This window comes from Emiliania huxleyi (genome assembly GCF_000372725.1).
Source record: "Emiliania huxleyi CCMP1516 unplaced genomic scaffold EMIHUscaffold_303, whole genome shotgun sequence".
Classification (NCBI taxonomy): Eukaryota; Haptophyta; order Isochrysidales; family Noelaerhabdaceae; genus Emiliania; species Emiliania huxleyi.
In genome coordinates this window covers 82,933-83,401 of record NW_005199744.1, presented here as the reverse complement: position 1 = coordinate 83,401, position 469 = coordinate 82,933, and the positions used below count along the sequence as shown (strand labels likewise).

General features: G+C 72.1%; 1 protein-coding gene across 1 annotated transcript in view; it reads left to right on the top strand.

Moving 5' to 3' along the window:
* Positions 1 to 469, top strand: part of EMIHUDRAFT_419013 (hypothetical protein) — a 4,780-nt gene that overhangs the window by 2,145 nt on the left and 2,166 nt on the right. The window contains exon 2 of the mRNA XM_005774949.1: positions 76 to 126. Coding sequence (XP_005775006.1) covers positions 76 to 126 — 51 coding nt within the window. The remainder of the gene's footprint in view (positions 1 to 75; positions 127 to 469) is intronic.

Here is a 469-nt window from a genome sequence, read left to right as displayed (position 1 = left end):
GCTCCGGTAGGCCGTCGACATGTGGGCGGTCGGCATATCTCCCCATACCTCGCCATATCTCCCCAGATCTCGACTAGGCCGTCGACATGTGGGCGGTCGGCTGCATCATTGCGGAGATGTTTGTCGGTGTGCAGCCTCCTGCCTCCCCCCACGTGCGGGTTGAAGGCGCGCAGCTGGCTGTTCGGCGGCGCCACCCGGTCACGCACACCGACCGCCAGCCGCAGCAGACCCGTGATGCCCGCCGCTGGCTCGGCGTGCCCGCCGTTCGCCTTGACGCTCCCCACCGCGAGCGCCTCGTCGTCCTGCCGCCCCGTGTGCAGCGAGGCGAGCGAGCGCGCCTCGATCGGGTCGCCCAGCGCCGTGCCCGTGCCGTGAGCCTCCACGCAAGCCACCTGGTCGCTCAGCATCGCGGCGTCGGCGAGCGCGGCCCACAGCAGCGCCCGCTGCGCCTGGCCGTTGGGCGCCGTCA